Source organism: Microtus pennsylvanicus, chromosome 2, assembly GCF_037038515.1.
Source record: "Microtus pennsylvanicus isolate mMicPen1 chromosome 2, mMicPen1.hap1, whole genome shotgun sequence".
In the NCBI taxonomy this organism is placed as follows: Eukaryota; Metazoa; Chordata; class Mammalia; order Rodentia; family Cricetidae; genus Microtus; species Microtus pennsylvanicus.
In genome coordinates this window covers 124,208,390-124,225,353 of record NC_134580.1, presented here as the reverse complement: position 1 = coordinate 124,225,353, position 16,964 = coordinate 124,208,390, and the positions used below count along the sequence as shown (strand labels likewise).

At 48.8% G+C, this 16,964-nt stretch overlaps 1 protein-coding gene across 1 annotated transcript; it reads right to left on the bottom strand.

Moving 5' to 3' along the window:
- Positions 1 to 881: 881 nt before the first annotated feature.
- On the bottom strand, positions 882 to 9,127 carry Pax1 (paired box 1). The gene is made up of 5 exons (XM_075963849.1): positions 8,854 to 9,127; positions 7,794 to 8,423; positions 6,197 to 6,342; positions 5,526 to 5,748; positions 882 to 1,012 (listed from the first exon to the last, which is right to left on the bottom strand). Exons 1-5 carry the CDS (start codon positions 9,113 to 9,115, stop codon positions 921 to 923), a joined length of 1,353 nt encoding a protein of 450 aa, XP_075819964.1. The 5' UTR covers positions 9,116 to 9,127; the 3' UTR covers positions 882 to 920.
- Between the last annotated feature and the right edge of the window lie 7,837 nt (positions 9,128 to 16,964).

Genomic DNA, 16,964 nt, shown 5'->3' with positions numbered 1-16,964 from the left:
GGTTTTTGTCAGCCCCTATTCCTTGCAAAACAGAAGCCAGAATGAACCTTGGCACCCTGAAGCAGTTTGTTCTTCAAAATTAACAAATGTACTGAGCCTTGAATACTCCCAAACAATGTTGATGGTTTTGCTGTCAGATTAGGCAGTACTGGGTGGAGAAGGCCAGCCCCGGGGTCCCTTTTCTGTCTCCTTTCAGGTGACATTAATCCAGAAGCAAAGCCAAAAAAATCAAAGTCACTGTAAAAAAAAAAAAAAAACAAAAAATTTTCGGGATTTGGGGGAACAATTCAAGGCAGGTGTAGTCTGGTTTGTTACTATAAAAATATATGATAAAGGGCGTTGGCTTCTTTGCTCCTAAATTCAAGCCCCACTCCATTGGGACTGGGTTCTCAGAGGAGTCAGGGGTAGAGAGGAGGGATAGCCCTTTGGAGAGTGCATTGAATCTTTCGAGGTGGGAGAAATGGAGTCAGAGAAGCTGTATAGAGATGAAGAGGACTCTGACCTTTGATGGTGAGAAAAGAAAGAAGAGAGACTAGGAACTGGAGGGAAAAGGGCAGAGTACAGGAGTGAGGATTGAGATGAGACCTTAGAGGTGGGGGAGAGAGAGAAGGGGAGTAGGAAAAGAGGATGGATATAGATGGGGGGGGGGACAAATTTTTAAGTTGAGGCTGTGGTTGCAGGAGTCTCTGCCTGGTAGAATGCTTCAGAGGATGCAATCTAAAGCCAAGGTTCAGAAAAGCCTAAAAGATCCCAGGAGCTCACTGCACTAAGGACTAGAGCAGCGATACTGGCCAGAGGCAGGAGGAGGCCGGGGCAGCGCTGGGCCCCAGTTCCTTATGTCCAGGCAGAGGCCAAGTGAGCTGAGCCGTGCAGCCGGTGGCTTCTCTGTGTTGGGCTGTGGCTCTGCGAGGGGACAGGCCCTAGGAGGTTGAGGCTGGGATGGGCAGTCCGTGTAAGCTACCAAGCGCGTCTGTGGTCTTGCCGCCAGGGCTGGGGGGCTTCCTGTCGGCCCCTGCGGAGGAAGCACAGGAGCATCGGGTCACTGCCAAAAGTATTGCAAGTGGAGCAGGACGCCATCAAGTCAATGCCTGGAAGGGGGGGGGGGGGACGCTCACCCTTCCCTGTCACTTCAGAGAGCTATGCCTAAGTCAGGTTAGGCAACGGATCTCTTCACCAGGCGTTCACTCCAGATGATGACCATGGAGGCAAACCTTCCCCCTCTGCCCTGGATGCCAGGGGTAGTGTGGAGGTCTCCAGCTTCTGAGGAGACTTCAGAAGATGACTAACCCGGTTCTGACTCTCGACGCTGCAAAAAGAGTCCTCCCGACCCCTACCCATCGATCCACTCCAGACCCCAGCGGGATGAGCAGGTGCCAGGACTGGAAGTGGGAGGGGTGCAGAAAATGAGCCACCAAACATTCCTAGGGACCTCCAACAGGAACCAAGGTATTGCTTTAGGTAAGCAGCAGAATACTGCGGGCACAGCCCCTCCTGGGGTCTGTGGACCTCGGGATTAAGTGGCAGCGGGCTTGCCAGCAGATCAGGCGGTATTCTCGGCATTGCTCTATTATTTGGGGTTTTGGGAAGGGGCCCAAGTTTTGCTACTGGAAGCCAGAAAGTGACGCCACGATTGTGCAATCCTGTTTTTCCTTTCCCGGGAACTCAGTGCAGTCTTTCCTGCACCAGGAGACAAAAGCTAATGATCTCTAAAGGGGAGCGTTTTCGGTTTTCCTTCCCCTCCTGCCGTTACAAATCCTCTATGAACAACTCAATTCCATTCCGCGAGAGCGATCTCTTACTTGCCAGCTGTCCTCCGAGCCCCAGATATAAAAAGTTGTGACTGTCCTATCTGAATGTAACAGTATACGGAGGGACACACACACACACACACACACACACACAAACACACACACACACACACGATTAGTGAAAGATTTTAAAGCTCTATAAAGACTTTCCAGGACAAAACCCCAGGTTCTTCCCCATCTCTCACGAAGCAGTAATATGGGCTTTTTTGACCTTTTTTCTTTCATCTCATCCACACACTTCAAAAGTGGGGAACTGTTTTAAAAACATCGGAGGAGGAGGAGAAGGAGGAGGAGAATTTTCTGGCAAGAGTGAGTTACCTTAGAGATGAGTGGAAAAAATAAACACCCTGGAGCCAGGAGAGGGATTCCACCCTACTTAGGCAAAACTCTCCTTAGCTTTCATCTCTGTCTCAGCCCCCTCCCCTTTTAGTCGTGAGTGTGTACCATTCTGGGGACCTCCAGCTAGGGTCACTTGGCATACTTTAATCTGTGGGACCGTGACTGTGGTGGACATCTTTAAAATACCAGAATAGTAAGGGCTTAGCACTGTGTGGCAGGACCAAGGGAAGCTCCGAACTCCACCAAGAGAGAAAATGGCTAGCAAGGAGTTCTATAATTTGCAAAAGCTGGCTAGTCATTCATGACACCATTCTCTTTTGGTATCCTGCAAGCCCTAACTTTGGATCAGCAATAATCAGAATAAAATTACAAATTCTCTTTAACAACTATAAATAGCAAATTTTCCTTGTGTGGGTTTTCTCACTGGAAGCCAGAAAATGACGCTCACAGATTTGATTTCCAAGTCTCACTCCCCCACCTCCTTTTTTTTTTCTCAATCCCTCCTGGGAGCAATTTTAGAACCCTAAAGGTTTGCTGGTTTCTGTGAATGTCTTTTGCCTTGAGAGGAGGTCATGGGGGACGGGGTGTCTGTCACCGGTGGGGAGGCAAGTTCTTGCTTGAAGAGCTTTGGGTGGATGTGAGTGTTTTTAAAAACCCATACCTCCTTATGTGAAGAGAATAAGGTTTCCTTACTTTTCTCAGTTCCCAATAATTAAAGTTCCCATTCCAGAGGGAAACAACATCATTTCTTGCCTGCATAGGAGGGAACCTTTCACCAAGAAAAGGCAGTAAATTGTGAAGCATAAGCTGATATTTGAGGCTCTAGGCTGAATAACCAGTAAGATGCCCATTTGAAGGTAACTGGAGGGACACTCCAGTGTAAATTGTATTCCGGGTAGGCATCAGATCATCAAAATAATTTGACTTTACTAAGTATTCATATGACCTCACTGTTTCCACAATTTTGTATCAAATAGTTAATTAAATATTATAAATCTGATATTATAATTTTTAAAATGACCTTAAATTCATGAAGTAGCTTTCTCTGAAGACTCAATTGTTAATAAATTGTTGAAAGTAAATGGCACTGTATTGTAAACTTTGTCTCGACTTTTCAAAGACCATTTAGGAAGCAATCTCTAAAATCTGATCTTCTGCCCATGAGAAGAGTATAAAGTCACACCCACGGGAATGTGTAATTCTCACGCTTCGAAAACAGGTGCTTAATGAACAATTCCTTTTACACACCCTGAACATAAATGGGTGCATGCCAGCCTGAAAAATCGTTTATCAAGATGGGTGCGGATAATTCCTTTAACCATTTTTTTTTTTCAAAGGAACTTTGTGGGTCAGGACACTATCTTACTAATTTGGTGACCAACATAGCTTGGTTGTAGGTTTTGAAAATGGGACATTTTATTGAAGGAAGCAGATAAGAGAGCCGCAGGGCAGGGATACAACAGCTAGCGAGATGTTCTGTTTCTAAAAGTTGTCTGATAAAGAAAATCGATCAGAAATAGAAATAAACCAAAATACAGATCCCTGACAAAAGTTTACTACAGGATTTTAGAGTTAAGAGCTGCTGTGATCACCTTTGGATCTCACCCACCACACTGCACCCCGTGTTTCTAATGTGGGGTAACGTGGGCCTGGAAGCACCCTCGGTACCAAGCGACCCTTCTGAAAATGGAAGTTCCTGTGTCTTCATTCCCCTTGGGCTCAATCCAACAGAACCCACTTAAATTCGTGGCTATACTTATTTAGTTCAAGTAAGCCTGCTCGGTTGAGCTCTTTACATAGTGTAGCAAATTTGATTCAAATATCAATACCAACAGTCCTGAGTTTCAGAGGGAGAAGTGGACGACCTGAGTGAAACCCCCACACTGCCACCTTCAGCTATCCTTAAAAGTAAGGCTATTGGGAGTGCATAATCTCAGGCTTTCAGAATTTGTTCTTGGATTTTTTTTCCTACAAATAAGTAAGTCGTATTATTCTATTATTTAAACAAAATTAAAATAAGTTATCCAACTCGGTCAGTTTTCTGCACTTGAATTTCTGAATAATTAGGCAAATGAGCATTATCTTAACATCCTAGGATATGAATGTTCTTTTAAAAAATATAAAAAAAAACCCGCGAAAACTGTTTTCTTCCTTTAGCTCACTTCTATGGATGGTACCCTAGTCTTCCCTTCCAGCACTCAGATCCTGTCGCTCTGCCTCACCAAAACTTCCTGGAAATAACTCTTTTTGTCTGGGAGTCACCATCATCAGCCTGGCTATGGCCACCAACCCCCACTGCCACCACCTCTGGCCTTAGTAGGTGTGAGACAGATGAGGTAAAGTTTCTTTCCTTAGCCCAGAACAGCCACCTGGCCCATGCTGGCCTGACGTGTGTATGACAGCCCCCTTCTCTGCTGAAGCTGAGGCATCCCCTCCCCCCCCACCATCCTGATCGGAGCAGTGAAGCTTAAATTTTTTGGCAATCAAAACCAAAATATAGGCAGATTCATAACTGGCAGATTAAAGATCAGGTGAATTATTTCCCAAGTTCAGTGAACAACCAGAACCCCGTGGACAGTGTGATTTAATCCATGCCGGTCCCACGGGTTGAATCTCTTAGTTGGCTTTTTAGGGAGCAGATTGCGGTGGGGGGTGGAGATGAGGTTTTAAGTCACAGCGCCCTAGAAAGAAACAACCTGAACTTCCGCCCTGGGAAAGAAACAACCTGAACTTCCGAAGACCAAAGATGAAACTTTTTTCATTTTCCCCACAGAATGCGCTGAAGAAAAAGAATCTAAGAAGAGACCAGAACCAAGGTTAAAAGGGAATTAGAAAGAAACGGATGGGCAGGGACCAACAGAGTCCAGGTGCAGAGGTCGGAGTGCCACGGGCAGGTATGCTGCTGTAGAAAGCAACATTTTGCAGGCTACGCAAATGTGGACCTGGAGGGCGTTTTAGACCGTTCTTGGGATGGAGAACCTGAGGCCAGAGAGGAGCAATAACTTGACCAACGTAGCAAGAACTCCGGAATCGACCACACCTAAAATCATGTTTACCAGCCCAACTTTCTTCCTTCTCTCTCAATAAAGTTAAAGGGAGCGGTTTTGGGGGAGTCTCTCGGTCTTTCTGTGTCTTTTCTTAGGTACACCTGATAGAAATGAATCTGCCCTGCCGCAAGAAGCTGCATAGTTAACTCGGGTTTATTTCTAGTATTCTAGAGTTCCACCCCCCTTACCTCTCCACCCCACTTTTCCTCTCCTCTCCCGTCACTCACTCATTTTTCTCCCTCCCCTCTTCTCTCTCTTCTACCTCCCAGGCTCCTTTTCCCACTTCCTAACCCTTCCAGTATCCTGACGTCTCCCAGATGGTGCCCCTCACCTTCTCGGCTGGGGTGTTTGAAGGTCATTGCTGCTGCAAGCTCCCCGCCGTGCACCGCCACACCAGCTCCGTGGGGCGCCAGCGGGGGTCCCTGGGTGGGTGGCCAGGGCGGGCCAGGGGAAAGGTAGCCGGCTGCTGGAGCGCTATATACACCGTGCTGGTTGGAAGCCGGGTAGGCGCAAGCAGGAAGGAAGCCACCCACTGCGGAAAGGCTGGAGGCCGACTGCGAATAGAGACAGACTGTCAGAAACCCGGCCGACTTCTCCAGCACAGGCCAAGTTGACATGGATTCTGCGGTCCTGTCGCTTGTCTCTATTCTGGGACTCTTTAGCAAACCGATTTCTTAAAATCTACTCCAATGATATCAGCGCTAATAAAAAGCAAGGAGGTCGAGGTAGCTAGCTTCAGGGTTTAGAGAAAGGGGGGTTTTCAGTCTCTCTCTCTTTTTTTTAAATCACAAGACAAGCCAGTCTTCTCGGAAGTCAGGCGGCTGTAAACTAGGACCTTGGGACTTGAGGACAGCAATTAGCCACTGAAGATGATCACTGCCCAGATTTCTTTTTTTTTTTTTTTTTTTGCCCAGATTTCTTGAAGCTTGCCTGTCTCTCTGTCTCCCTCCCCCAACCTTTCCTCTGACCCCCGGGTCACCTCCTGTCCCTAATTCTGATTACCTGAGTGTATTTAATGTCTGCCTCCAAGGCAGGTTTCTCGAGTCCGTTCACTGCTGACGAGGCGGCGGGGAAAGCAGCACGGTTCACACCCGCCCAGTCTTCCATCTTGGGGGAGTAGGCAGCGCTTTCGCCCCCGGCCAGGGCCCCTGCAGGAACGCAGATGCAGTGGAAGCCTGTGAAGACCTCCAGCCAGATTTTTACAGACGAGCCAAGGACCCAATGAGAAGCCATGAGTGCTGCCAGATACCCCTCCTGCACCCTGCACCTACCCGGGGGTGCCACAAACTCCCAAGACCTTTCTTTGGAGGTACAGGGGTGGCAGGGCCCAGCATTTCACTTTCACTCGGAGCGGAAACGACAGAGCCTGCCCTTCACTTTCCCCCAACCCTTGGCCCGCTTCCTACGAAAATATATAAGCACGAGCGGGGGTCAACCGGCTGTTTCTACACTGCTCAAAAGTGACAACCAGAAAGATCCAAATTCAATGCAACTTCCGGAAAATTGTGTAAGCCTCTGGATGTCTTGATTATCATCTAAAGGTCTAAGAGTTCATTTTGGCCTGGACAACCTCTAGGGACATTCTTGATGTCCCAAATGAGGCGACAACTCGACCTACACCAGGCACAGAGCTGTTGGTTCACAGTTCAGGTGTGTGTCCCCAGCCAAGGGAAGACTCTAGATGCCCGCACAGGATGTGGTAGTCACCTCCCAAGCACCTGCCTCCTGCTGCTCCTTGGGAAGTGTCGTTGTCGGTGCTATTCTGGTTTAGAGCCACCCAGAGAAACGGTGTGTGAGGCCTGGGAAATCCGTCCCACGCCTGGGCTAAGCCGTTTTTCGGTCCTCGGCTTGCTTCTCCTAGACTGCTTACTGTAGTCCGGAGTCTGCTAGCATAGCACTAGCTGCTTGGGAAAGGCTACTGTTGCTTCTAGAAAATACCCACGCATATATATATCGTCCTAAGCAGGGCACCAAAGTTGACTGAAATTTCTGGCCTTTTCCATCCAACAGAAACTACCACCATTTGGCTGAATTTTAATGACAATCAAAGCACAAATCCCAGTGACTGTCCCTGAAGAGAATGGGGCACCGTTCCCACTCGTCTAAGGACAGGACGTGAAAGGCCTCTGAACCTGACAGAGATCTGAGCCATACTTACAAGGAAAAACTGATCACACCACAGGCTCTTTCTATTTTACTCAAAAGAGCTTCTGGGCCTGCTTAGGCTCTCGAAGGAACCTGAAAGCTAGAGAAAGGGTCCTGCAGAATGTCCCGAGCGGTTTGTTTGGCTTAGATTTGGGCGATAGGCATTTGCATTCTTTTTTGCAAGAATGAAAAAGTGCAATTTCAAGCCTCCGATTTTGTGGTCTGCGTCTGCTCTTCTGTTTGGGAAATATTTTCCATATTTGTCATAAAAAGTTCAAGATGTCCGAAGACTCCCACAGAAGGTTCTGGACCCCCAGCTTCTGTGACCAGTGCTGAACTATTCTCTAAGCCAAAATCAGTCCTAGGAGGAGAAGGGCATGCACCCCCCCTCCCTCATCTGCCCGCTCCCAATTCTACCCCTTTGTAGATAATTACAGAAGACAACATGACTGACCTGTTTGCTCCATAAACGTCCGGATGCCCAGGATGTTGCTGACTGAATGTGCAGAGGGCCATGAACGCGGGATGCTGACGTGGCCCGCTGAGCCAGGGACCCCGGGATGACTGCCCATCTTAGTGCCCGTGGGTGACACTGGGCTGGGGTACGGGTATTGGTAAATATGATTGTAGGGCAGCGCAGGCTGCGGCGGAGGCTGCTTACTTGGTTCGAAGGGACCTGGCTGCGCCAGGCTGCCAATCTTGTTTCGCAGGATGCGACTAATGGAGCTCACAGAAGGCACGTTGTACTTGTCACAGACACCATCAGCCAAGAGCCGGTCACGAATCTCCCAGGCAAAGATGCCAGGGTCCCCCTGCTTGTAGTCCCGGATGTGCTTCACTACGTTGGGGGTGGTGACTCGGGGTTTGCTACCCCCAATAGCCCCGGGAAGGATGGAGCCGGTCTCGTTATAGCGCGCCAGGATCTTGCTCACGCAACCATGCGAGACCCGCAGTTGCCTACTGATGTCACAGGGTCGGATACCCAGCTGTGCTAGCTCCACGATGCGCAGGCGGATGGCATTGGGCAGAGGACGGCCGTTGACGAACACGCCACCGAGCTGGTTCACTTCGCCGTACGTCTGCTCTGCGGACGCGCCGGATAGACGTGAGCAGGCAGGGAAGAAAACACCGGCGGGTTAGCCAAGGGTGTCCTCGAGGGCCAATGCCCTGCATCCTAGCGCGACTCTAAGGTAACCTGCAGGTCCACCCCTACCCCTGACAGCTCAGATTTTGAGAGAAAAGAGGGGTACATGCTGGCAAGAGTCAGGACCAGAGGCAAACATTGTGCGCTTCAGCACCCCCTCCCCTGCCCTCTCGCTACTTTGGTGGCGTCTTCACCTCCTCCCCAACTTAAGAGACTGTCCCCTCGAGGGCCGGGGACGTCAGAGAACGCGGCTCCTGCGGGCACAAAACCATTTTGCCCAAGGAAAGGGGATCATCGGGAACGAAGGGAAACAGAGAGTCTGAACACAGCTCCTCACCCGCCCGCATCCTGCCTTAGGCTCGCCCCTTACCCATCGCGCGCGGGCCGGCCAGCTGTCTGGCGCCGGAACGGCGGGGGCTGGGCCCGGCGCAGTCCGGGAGAGCTCGGGCGCCGCCACGGCCGGAGAGGCATAGAGGGAGGGCGCGCGCGAGCCGAGGGCCGCGGCGGCTGGAGACGCGCAGTGAGCCGCTGCCCAGCGCGCCACCCGCCCCGGGGCCCACCGCCGCAGCCGCCGCCGCCCGCTCCCAGGACACTCTCCAGGCCCGCGACCCCAGGCCCAAGGTGAACTTCATCCGATTGGGAGAAATTCGTCTGACCGGGAAGCTGTGGGGTGCGAGAATCAATTTGACGTGTCCTCCACGTCAATCTCTGCAGTCACGCCGGAGACTCACGAATTGGCAGCTCATTGGTTCCCGTCACCGCGCCCTGGCGTTCCCCCTCCCCGCCCAGAAACTCTACCCCTCCTCCTAGCTCCTGGCTTCCCCCCCTCAGCCTTTCTCCACCCCCTCCGGAACCCATCCTGCCCCACTCTCCCCCCCCCCCCAACACACACCAGGAACACACACCATCCCAAACCTAGCTGAGCCAGATCCTAGGACCATCCAATCTTCGTTGCCTTTTGCCACCTCTCGAACATACTTTAGGGATGGTGGGAAAGTCATTTCACATCGATCATAGAATTAGTTTCATAATCGCCTCTACCACTATTACTAATAACATTTCGGAATCCTTGATCCTGGCAAGGTGTTTTAGTATGTGGGTGGCTCCATTACCTGCTGTCCTGAGCAGAAAGAAGTAAGAGACAAGCTGGGTGGATGCAGCACTCAGGGAACCGCCAAGATGAAAAGAAACCGGAGGTCCAGCTCGGTTGGGGCCCCTGGGGAAGATGGTTCACGGTGGCTTCCAGAGCTGACTCTCCCGTATCTCATTTCTGCCTTACTCTGTCCATTTTGTTCTCACGAAATTCTAATAGCAACAGTGCCTTTAAAAATAGGAGGTGATTTCAGTGACCCGAGGGGCACATTCTGTCTCTAATGACAAAGCCCACCCACCAAAACTCATTCCTCCCTAAGAACTGACATGGGGGCAGTCAGGAAAGAGTCAGGCTTGCAGCTTCCAGGCCCCCAACAATCTGGCAATCTACAAAGGCCCCAGTGGCTGCTGAGATGCTGTCCTAAATCCGGACTGTTCCTTCCAGGCTATGGAGTCCCAAACTCCTCCATCTTCATAAGTTCGCACTTGTCTTTCCTCAGCTCCCGCTGCTCTGTTAAACCACCCAGCAGCCTTTCACACTGCGCTTGAGTCTTTGGCTCTAGTATTTAAAACCAACTCTTCTACTCTGCGTCAGTGCACAGGTCTAGGCTTCCCAGCTGGCTTTGATTGCTGTAGCAATTCCAAAGGAAGCAACAGGGTGGGGTGGTGGGGTATCCTGGAGTTTTGCAGCTGAACTGGTGTCTGGGGGCTAAGACCTGGAAGTCCCCAGGTAAGACCAGTGAGAACTTTGGGCTGATCACAAAACAGCAGGAAAGAGGACCTGGTGGCAACAATTCCTGGAACTTCCAAGGAGAAATCAAGAAAACGCCTCTCTTCACCAGCGTATGTCTCTCCATAGACTCTAGCTATTCAGAGTAGCCTGGAAACTCCTCGCTGCACATGAGCAATGCCTCTGTTCAAGGCTCCTGCAGACTGACTCTATCAGCATAGCTTTGGGAGCCCCTGACCCCTTTCCTTCCTCATTTCTCATTTTCTGGAGGGGAAGCAACTTTGATGGACCTCAATCAACCTATACAAATATGTGTTAGAAGGACCTGAGCCATAAATTCTGGGCTCTCCAGGGGAATTGAACAATACCCAGTAGACTAGGGTGGAAGTCATGGCAGACACACACACACACACACACACACAGAGAGAGAGAGAGAGAGAGAGAGAGAGAGAGAGAGAGAGAGAGAGAGAGAGAGATTCAAAAGAATTGAAGACACTTCTTTATCTTGCAGCCCATAGAACACAGTGCAGCTCCAGGCCCTAAGAGTCTCAGAGAGGTTTGTTTGGATGCGGAAGAGATTTAGGGGATCAGTGCACCCTAGAAGGTGCCCCCAGATAATCTCACTTGGAATACCAGGCCTGTCCAGAACAGAGCAGCCTTCCATTAAAAATCTAGGTGGCCATGCTGGGCACGGGAGCTTTTGTCTTGCAGGGGGGGAGGGGGCAACAAGCAAAGGAAGATGACTGCACAGAGCAGTTCTCTGAGGCTTTAAGGTGTCAGGATACCTCACCTTCAGTTCTCTCTAGATGGTTTGAGATCTGATACCCTCTAATCTAGAGGCTCGTTCCCAGGATCTCTAGACTCTAAAGGTTCATTTCCAGGATTTCAAGACAGGCAAAGGATACCAAAAAATGTGTGGTCGTCCATCTTGGACTCTCCCAGATGTGAAAAACAGGGCTTCTATCCCTGAACCCAGTGCATCTCAGAGATTCATCAGAGTAGCTAAAGGTTGCATGTGGGAAGCCGGTAGGCATTATCAATGAGAAGGTAAAGCTAGCCTGGCCACTATGAAAGCTGCATCAAGCCAACTATGTAAGGTTGCTCAGTAGGCGCGCTTCGTTAGCAAGAAGTGCTATCCAGCCAGCCCCAAAGTCCCTAGGGAAAGGCGGTTCCGGTGGTGCTGGAGAGAAGAAAGTGGGAAGGTGGAGGGTTCGCACTTGGGGTTGGGTTGGTGGGGGGGGGGGGGGGCTCTCGGTCTTACAGAACCTGACAGCCTTCCTTCTTCAGGATTCCCTCTCCAACAGCCTGCTATGCCCGTCTGGAATATACAGCGGTCCATCCAGCTAGGCTTCGGAAAAACCTTACAGTTTGTCGCCCCCTGTCGGGTCTGGCCCCGGCTTGGCTGCGCAGGTTCCCGCGCGGCCGGCTGGTTGAGGTGGCTGAAAGATTGGACCGCAGAAAGCCAAGTGTCTCCTCAACCTTCCGGGTTGCAGCTTGGTCATCTCCACTGTTCCGGGGCAGCTAATGGTGCATGAGGCGTGTTCAGAGGTAAGAAAGCTCGTAGATTCCGCATTTGAGCTTGGGAAAACAGTATTGCCTATGCTAAACTCAGCGTGCAACGAAGTGGGCGGTGGTTTCCAGGAGCGCGGAAATCTTCGGGCTGGAGAACCCAGCGCAGTGAAAGCCTTGTCCACCTGGTGCTGGACGCACACAGGGAAAGAGGACCGAGGTGAGAGTCTTCAAACAATCCTAAGACCTGGCCTAGGTATCCCAAGGCTTGGAAAGTAGACAAGGCCAGCAAGTTAAAGAGGAGGCCATACAAAAAAGTTATTATCTTTCTGGAGACTGGGGACTGGCTGCTGAGAAAGTGGCTAGGAAATATTCTGCCCATTTATCACCAGAGCCGTGAATGCAGGACCGGAATGTTCAGGCTGAGTGAATCAGTCTCCCTACATCACTTCTCGGCCTCATCTTGATGTTTGATGGGATTGTGTGGGGTAGTTATTTGGGTACAAACGATGCGTGCAACAGGCTTATTGTTCCCCAGGACCCACGTATTTCAAGGTCTCCAAGAGAAAACTAAACAAGCGATGAAGTCCGATTCTGACCCCGCATTTTATTCTGCGGATAAAAGAAATTCCCGGAGCAAAGCATACTCGTTGCGTTCGAAGAGAAGCCTGGACTAGCCTGGGTTGAACCTGGTGCTTGGCTTTCCAGCCATCCTGACAGCCAGCCAGGAACTGGTCGATGTGGGTTTCGCTGCGTCAGTCTCTCTTAGCTCAGGCCCTGCATTGTCGCTGCTGCATGAATACCCACCGGGCGGTGCATTGCCCAGCTCGAAATTAAAGTCAAACAAACGGAATCTCTTTTCTTTTAATATTTGCTTTTTTAAAAAGACAACGCAAATTGCAGAATGCTTTGTGTAGGACTCTTAAGCGCAGCCTACCTTACTCTACAAAGACAATTTTACAAAGGAAAACTTTACCACTACAAAACACTTAAAATAAGAAAATAGATTTATTTGTTACTGTTTTTAAGTATGAGATATGGCCAGATGAAAAAAAGAGTCTGAAAAAGAAAGAAAGAAAGAAAGAAAGAAAGAAAGAAAGAAAGAAAGACGAAGAAGAAGGGTTGCGAATTGTGGGGGCCCGCCTGAACTGGAAACTAGCTCGCAGGAAGCGGGTGCATGCAGACAGCAACGAAGCTACACCGAAAGTGACTGAGGTGGGAAGGAGGGACTGGGGAGAAGGGGAAGCTCACAGATTAATGATGTCAGCGGTCAGGTCAACCTGGGGCCTGTGCCCCTTCCCCACTGCGAGCCTGTGGCACCTCAGCACCTGCTTTCCCGGCTAGAACGCACACTTCCCAACCCCCAAAGAGTAAGGAGCCCGAGGCAGTGCCAGCAAGCACAAAAACCAGCTCTGTACAACAGCAAGCTCCATCTCCCGCAGTTCCTACATTGACAGATTCCCCAGGCTGGTTTTCACCTGGCCTGCTAGCAACCACCGGCTCCCTCTACCTCTGCTAGCCTGGGAAAGTCGGGGCAGCAGGCCTGAGTCGACAGAAACTGTTTCAAGCAACTTTGGCTGCTCACAGTGTCCCTGAAAATGCAGGATGAGAGAAACGAAGAAAAGAAAAATATTTTTCCAGGCTCTTCAAATGAAAGGAGTAAATAAGAACAGGTAACTATTTTGCAAATAAAACAACCTTGGATCCTCTGTTAGGTTCAGAGAGCGGAGGGGAAATAGCAGAAAATAAATTTGGTGTTCAAGTCCATTAGAAACAAACAGGGGGAAATTGGGCATGACCAGCGAAGATCTAAGAAACATCTTGCTTTGAAATGTAGGGACCTAACTACTGTATTTGTCATTTAGCTTTCAGTTTCAGAGGTTGCATTTGGGTGATAAAAAATAAACCATGAAAGCCAATAGCGTTTTCACGGGAGAGGGAGAGTTTCTCTGAGCTTTTGAAGGAGCCATTGTTCTTGGTTTACATAAAGCCTAACCTGACTAAAATCCTGAGTTCTTCTTATTGTATGCCTCCCCAACTTCCCTGGCAATGGGCAAGTCACATGCGCCTCAGTTAACCTTTGTGTGAAGTTACCCACATTGTACAATCAGGTTTATTTCATCTCATCACACACACACACACACACACACACCACTTACACCAAATTACAGAAGGTTCAAGGCATGGTCAAAACTCCACCTTTGCAGAGATCTCTCAAAAATATTTATATGTCGGTGCTAAAAAATCTAAACAGCAACATTAAAATTGGAAACATTGGGGGAACCTCAGCTATGCATGGAGCATATCTTCTGAGTACTTGGGAAAGAGGGGGAATCAAAGAATAGCCATGGGAGGGGAGTATAAAGGAAAAACGTGTCATTTACAAAGGGAACGGAGTGGGGGGTGGTGTGCCAGTGTTGGAAAGGACCTCTTAAAAAGCAGGGGTGTACCAGGATCTCCTTCTTCCTAAAGGATGCTCCTGCTGATGAGACTGGCTCAGCTGCAAAGACTGACATGTGAGCCGCATCCACACTGGCCCAACCTAATAGGAAACAGCTTGAAGTGTGCGTCTGTGAACTCAAGGGCAGTGCTTTAGAGATTTCTACTTCTGCACAGACTTAGAACAGAGGGTGGACGTGGGAACTGGAAGTGACTTATTGGAGCCTCCTGTCTAAATTAGGACAGTGCCTGCCAGACCTCATTTGCTTGGATTTCTCGGATTTCTTGTTAGACATCAGTCTTCTCCCCTCTTCAGCACAGAGAGGATCATTTATGCACGCACTGGAAACATGGTAGTTAGGTTTGCAGAGTGATTGCTGTCATCATTTCCCCACAGGACACTAAACCTTCAGGAGGATACTGCTCCTCTTCGGTGACCTATTTCTCCCATAATTAGCATAATGATTCATAATTAGAAGGCCATTGTTTTATTTCTATAGACACATAGCACCAGGAAGCATTGCTATAAGAAAATAAAGCCTTTGCTATGAGGTTATGGAACAGTTTCCTTAGTGTTAGCTCGGAAGTCTTAAAGCCCCCTCTGCAATTGCATAGTCTCACCAACCCAAGCTCTTCTTCCCATTCATTGAATTCTTCATATGCACACCTCTCTAATCTCTTCCCACATGGAATCATTTTCCTTGACCAGAAATCAGAGTCTTTTATGGTGAGGTTTCTCTAGGGTACAGAAGGGATTTTTGACATAACTTTTTACTGCTTGTCTGCCCCATTCCTTCAAGCCGATCACTATTTGTTATCTTTTCCTCTAGAACCACTACACCATCCCCGTGATGCTATATATACATACACACGTTCGTACACATATATTTATGTATATCCAAAGTATCTCCGCTGTTCAGTGATGGTTTTAATTTTCCTCTCCCTCCCCCTGGTGTATGGGCTATGGAGTTTTATTGAAGACCTGTAGTGCCTCCGGTTTTGATTTAGTGTTTTGGAGTTTGTGATCTCATTGCCCAGTATGGAAAATATTAGACAGGGTTTGCAGATTGTACACAGGAAAAGACCTGCATCACCATTGTGGGGTGAGTGCCCTTCTCCAGTTCTGAAACAACACACTCATACAGCTGGCTCGAGCCAGAGGGTAGGAAGTCATCAAATACAGACTCCTTCAGCCTCTGCAAAGGGTTTTAGAAAAACTACCAAATCTCCACAGTGCTAGACTCTAGACTGTGTTGACACCCAGCGGGTGTGGTTTGATTTGAAATGTTTGGGGCTGCAGCCTGGAAATCGGAGTTTTAAGGAAACATTTAGGTGGTTTTCAGGTGTATTTCAATTCAAGACCATGCTTTTGGAGGAAGATGGAGGGAAGGATTAGCAAGGTTCTGAGAGGTGGAACAAAAGGGTGGAAGCCATTTGGACCTCTTCATGCCAATGCCCTATGAGGACACTTAAATATAAGTTCAAATCCTCGTTTGAAATGGCCTTCCTATGGATTTTGTTTCTATGGTACTCTGACCCTCTTGGAAACAGCAGGGCAGGGACCATGCCTCTCAGTCTCTGCTGGCTGCTGAGGTCTCTGTCTTTAAGGATCCCTGTCTTCCCACCCTGGGCCAGGTGATCCCGGGATCCTGGCTAAGTATAAACATATGCAAAGTGCCCTAAGTTAGCTCAGGAGTCTTGACACAGCTTTGCCTGAAAGGACGCTGGGAAATGAATGATAAGCACCCCACAACGGGGAAGCAGGGAGCGGAAGTAATTGGATCATCCAAGAAGCTGGGAGCTTACCTTGTGCTCTTAACATCTAACATGGCTTCAACAAAAGGCACATGGCATAGCAAGACAGCACAGCCCTCAAGCTTCTGAGTCATCTGAGAAATATTGACTCTTCTAAAAGTTTGATGTAATTTTACAGTTTTGTTTACGGTCATAATTGTTGCGCCTGTGCTGTGCACCTTAGGGAGAAGAAGGGAGTTTTCCATGGTGGCAGCGGCAGGCTGCATGTATGCTGGAGAATGATATAGACTTGGATAATGGTGGAACAGTCCGTGGGTATCTTGGCTAAGGAGTGGAAGTATGGAAAAGCCTCTCCTCCCCAAAAAAATGCATTATAAATCTCTGAAGTCTCAGAAATAAAAACCAATAACTATTTGCTTTTATTAGGTTCACTGGGTGATGTTAAGATTCAAGCTACTTTTAACCCTGTTTTCTTTTTTAAATTGTCTTAGGAGCTTTGTATATTACAAACTACAAGTATCATTTCATGTTCGTTTTTTTTTCCATTTCTGTTTTGTGATGTTTTTATCTTTGTTTGCTTTCTGCAGCAAACTACTGAGTCCTCTCTGGCCTTGAGCTCTCGGTCTTTCTGAGTCTCAGATAGGCACCAGCACCCACCATTAGCTTTCCTTCAATTTTGTGAACAAGTTCCAACAAAGTCCTCGAGTGACTGTCACTACAAAACTTTCGACTTTGAAAGCACAGGGCTGCATGCAGTGATTTAAAAAATCCTTTCTAACTGCGAAATGTAAACCACTAGTAAACCTAAAAGGATAAAGATGATAATTCAGCTGGAGCTTGGGGTATTATTTAGTGTCTGGGTTTGGAACCCATAACTGTGAGCACCACTGAGCTATACACACAGCTCTTGTGTGTATGTGTGTGTGTGTGATTTAAAACATTACATAGACATCTGT

Bases quoted from the DNA above. Each gene is read 5' to 3' on its own strand.
- Pax1 (XM_075963849.1), bottom strand. From the start codon at position 9,115: ATGAAGTTCACCTTGGGCCTGGGGTCGCGGGCCTGGAGAGTGTCCTGG. The intron at 8,424-8,853 runs GTAAGGGGCGAG...GCGCGTCCGCAG, and splicing joins GGCCGGCCCGCGCGCGATGG to AGCAGACGTACGGCGAAGTG. The intron at 5,749-6,196 runs GTAATCAGAATT...CTCTATTCGCAG, and splicing joins CAGACATTAAATACACTCAG to TCGGCCTCCAGCCTTTCCGC.